The following is a 4,257-nucleotide window of genomic DNA, read 5'->3' on the forward strand; positions in this document are numbered from 1 at the left end:
GTGTTGACTTCAAAGAGCTCAACAAGGCCTGTCCAAAGGACTCCTACACATTCCCTAATATTGATGCTTTGGTAGACAGTGCGTCCAACTGCAGACTACTCAGCTTCCTGGATGCCTTTTCTGGTTACAACCAGATCATGATGCATCCCAGGGACGAGTGCAAGACGGTGTTCATGACAAAAATTTCTTGTTACTATTATAAGGTGATGCCCTTTGGGCTTAAAAATGCAGGGGCGACATACCAAAGGATGATGGACAGAGTGTTAGCGCCCATGCTAGGCGGAATGTCCAAGCATATGTACACGACATGGTGGTAACCTCCCAGCAGAGGGAGCAACACGTAGCAGACCTAGAGGAGCTATTCACCACAATAGCCAAGTACAGGTTAAAGTTGAACCCAGAAAAGTGCGTGTTCGGGGTAGAAGCAGGCAAGTTCTTGGGGTTCCTACTCACTGAATGTGTGATAGAAGCGAATCTTGAGAAGGGCATTGCGATAATAGCAATGAGGAGCCCGATCTCAGTTAAGGAGGTGCAGCAATTGACAGGGCACATGGTCACTCTGTCCAGATTCGTATCGGCAGAAGGAGATAAGGGGCATCCTTATTTCCAGTGCCTGATGAGAAACAATAGGTTTGTATGGACCAGAAAGTGCGAAGAGGCGTTCTTAAAGCAGAAAGAGTACCTAGCCAGTCCACTCAAGTTGTGCAAGCCACAGCTATGTACTGCACTTCGTCTATACTTCGCGGTTACAGAAAAGACGATCAGTTCGGTTCTGCTGCAAAAGTAGGACCAGGTGCAGAAGCCGATCTACTTTGTTAGCAAAGTGTTGCAGGGGCCAGAGGTGAGATACCGGGCCATAGAGAAAGCGGCTCTAGCAGTAGTGTTCTTAGCGCGAAGACTTCGCCATTACTTTCAAAGCTTTACCATAATAGTGATGATAGACCTTCCAATTCGCAAGGTCTTACAAAAGCCAGATGTGGCAGGCAGGATGGTGCGATGGGCGGTAGAGCTATCAGAGTTCGATGTGCAGTATGAGCCTAGAGGCCCCATTAAAGGCCAGGTTTATGCTGACTTCGTAGTAGAGCTCTCTTCGGCAGCCAGGCACCAAGAAGGATAAGGTTTCAGATGGGTACTCTCTGTAGATGGTCCCTCCAACCAACAAGGTAGTGGGGCTGGTGTCATCTTGGAAGGGCCGAATGGGTTGCTAATTGAGAAGGCCATGCGGTTCGCTTTCAAGGCCAGTAACAACCAGGCAGAGTATGAGACCCTGATCGCTGGAATGCTGCTAGCAAAAGAGATGGGTGCGAAAGGTTTGCTGGCAAAGAGTGACTCCTTGTTAGTCACAAGTCAGGTCACGAGGGAATACCAGGCTAAATACCCCCAGAAGGTCGCATATCTAGAGTACATCTAGGTTCTACGGGAGACGTTCGAGGTGTTCGAGTTAGTCCACGTACCCAGAGAACAGAATGCCCGAGCAAACTTGCTTGCAAAGCTCGCCAATTCGGGAAAGGGGGGCAGACAGAGGACAATTATTCAGGAGACCCTGAGGACACCTCGAAATACCCTAGACAATATGACAGAAGTTCAACATATCAGCACATCGAAAAGGGTAAGGAGGAGTCATCGGTCGTTAACACAGGAGACGTTAAAAATGCCTAGAATAAGCATGTACTCAATTGCTGGGAAGAGGTCGTCGCAGGTTTACCAAGTCGAAACAAGAGAAACTTGGATGACACCCTACCAACGCTATTTGGCTGATGGGATACTCCCGCTAAAGCTTGCAGAGGCTAGAAAAATCAAGAAAAATTCCAGCAAGTACACCTTGATCCATGGAAAGTTATTCAGGCATGGGTTCACCCACCCTATCATGGTGTGTGAATGGTGAGCAATGCACGCGCATTATGGCAGAGCTGCATGAAGGGATATGCGGTAGCCACATCGACGACCGATATCTCTCATCAAAGGCCATTCGTGCAGGATATTACTGGCCAACCATAAGGGAAGACTGCACGGGGTATGCACAGCGGTGCAGGCAGTGCCAACTACATGCTGACTAGCACAAGGCATCTCCAGAGGAGCTGAGGTCGATCTATAGATGGCCATTTCATACTTGGGGGATCGACATTCTGGGGCCTTTTCCTTTAGCAGTGTGGCAGATGAAGTACCTCGTGGTTCCCATAGAATATTTCACAAAATGGATAGAGGCTGAGCTAGTAGTGCAGATCACAGCCCACAAGATCCAACACTTTGTGTGGAAGAACATAGTGTGCCGCTTTGGAATCCCAAAACGGTTGGAGTCTGATAATGGTACCCAGTTTGCGAGCGAACAGTTGGGCAAACTATGTACGGAGCTGGGAGTAGAGCAGGTGTTCGCATCTGTCGAACACCCCCAGACGAACGGGAAGGTCGAGTCTGCCAACCGAGTTCTGCTAAGAGGTTTGAAGAGAAGGCTAGATAAAGCCAAAGGGACCTGGGCAAAAGAAGTTCCTAGAATTGTGTGGGCTTACCACACTACTCCCCAGTCCACAACCAGAGAAACACCCTTTAGCTTGGTGTATGGTTCAGACGCAATGATTCCAGTAGAAATCCAGGAGAACTCGCCACGTTTCCAGAACTTCATGGTCAAAGATTCCAATGAAGAGAGAAAGGTGAACCTGGACCTACTGGACGAAGCAAGGGAGGAAGCAAGGATCAAGGTTGAAGCCTTGAAGAGAAGGGTGGAGTACAAATACAGCTCCAAGCTGAGACCTCGACAGTTCCAGGTTGCCGACCTGGTGATGCAAAACGCCCACTCGTACCAGCTAGAGAACAAGTTGTCCCCCAAGTGGACTGGTCCTTTCAGAGTGACAAAGGCCCCTGGGAATGGAGCATACAGGCTCGAGACATTAGAAGGTGGGGCGATCCCTCGTACTTGGAACGCGACCAACCTTAACTTTTATTTCAGTTAAGTTGTTTGCATTGTACACAGTTTTAGGGGACACTCTTTTTCCCTTATAAAGGCTTTTTAACGAGGTCACCCAATAAAATTTCAGTTATTCAGTTAAGAAATATGTTGTGCAGTGCAGTTAATGAACCTCTCCCTTAGAGTGATACACCAAGATCAAAAATAGTATGGTTCCTCAGTGAGCCTCCCTGTTGTGTGAGTTCACCCAGGCTGAGAATAGTATGGTTCAATCGTTAAAGACCTGCCCCTTGACTTTCTACAGCAAGGTTGCGGTCAGTTATTCAGACCTGTCCCTTGGCTGCATATAGCAAGGTTGCGGTCAGTTATTAAGAACGTGACCCTTGACTTCGTACAACAATGACGAGGTCAGTTAAGAACTGTTCACTATGGTTAGAAACACCGAGACTGGGAATAATATGGTTCCTCAGTGAGCCTCCCTCTTGTGTGGGAATGCCAAGGTCGAACAAGTATGGTTTAAAGTTACATCCTCCCTTGCCCCAAGGGCGAGGACGAGGTCAGTTAAGAACCGCTCACTTGGGTTAGAAACACCAAGATTGGGAATAGTGTGGTTCCTCATTGAGCCTCCCTCTTACGTGGGAACACCAAGGTCGAACAACATGGTTTGACAGTTACATCCTCCCTTGCCCCATGGGAGAGGACGAGGTCAGATAGGAATCATTCCCTTAGGTTAGAAACATCAAGGCTGGGGGATAGTATGGTTCCTAAGTGAGCCCCCCTCTTGTGTGGGAACACCAGGGATGAACAATATGGTTTGCCAGTTAAATTCACTCTTGCTCTCATGAAGCAAGGTCGGGAACAGTATGGTTCACCAGTGTTACTAACAAGGCATGCCCGTCGACCTGAAGAGGGCAGGGATGAGATCAGCAGGGAGACCTTTCCCGTATCTTGCAAGAGAAAAATCAAAACAGCAGGAGGAGTTTTTCTTATCCTCGTACGACAAAGATTAGGTTAATTAAGGGTTTGCGCACATGTCACCAGTTCCTTGAAGACAATAAAGGTCAAGAGAAGTTAAAGCAGATGGAGTTAAGCACGCTACCTAAGAGGTGAATCTATGTCGAAGACGTTGTTAGTCGAAGTTAATACAAGAAAAAGTGGCTAAGACGAGGAGATTAAAAGAAAGAGCAGATGCTCATAAATATATATAAAGAAGGACCGAATTGTTTATCAAGAAGTTAAATTACATAAAGAAGTTACTCTCTACGCACGAGTTGCCCATCGAAGACCCACTTCAACTCTGCGAAAGGGGAAAGATCCACCTCTGGATCCATGTAGGCAAACTTAGCCATAGCATC

The 4,257-nt window shown here is 47.6% G+C and overlaps 1 protein-coding gene across 1 annotated transcript; it reads left to right on the plus strand.

Moving 5' to 3' along the window:
* Window positions 1–2,570: 2,570 nt before the first annotated feature.
* Window positions 2,571–2,948, plus strand: LOC137838301 (uncharacterized). Its single transcript, XM_068647552.1, has one exon. It carries the CDS (start codon window positions 2,571–2,573, stop codon window positions 2,946–2,948), a length of 378 nt encoding a protein of 125 aa, XP_068503653.1.
* Window positions 2,949–4,257: the final 1,309 nt, after the last annotated feature.

The sequence above is a fragment of the Phaseolus vulgaris genome, chromosome 4 (genome assembly GCF_000499845.2).
Source record: "Phaseolus vulgaris cultivar G19833 chromosome 4, P. vulgaris v2.0, whole genome shotgun sequence".
In the NCBI taxonomy this organism is placed as follows: Eukaryota; Viridiplantae; Streptophyta; class Magnoliopsida; order Fabales; family Fabaceae; genus Phaseolus; species Phaseolus vulgaris.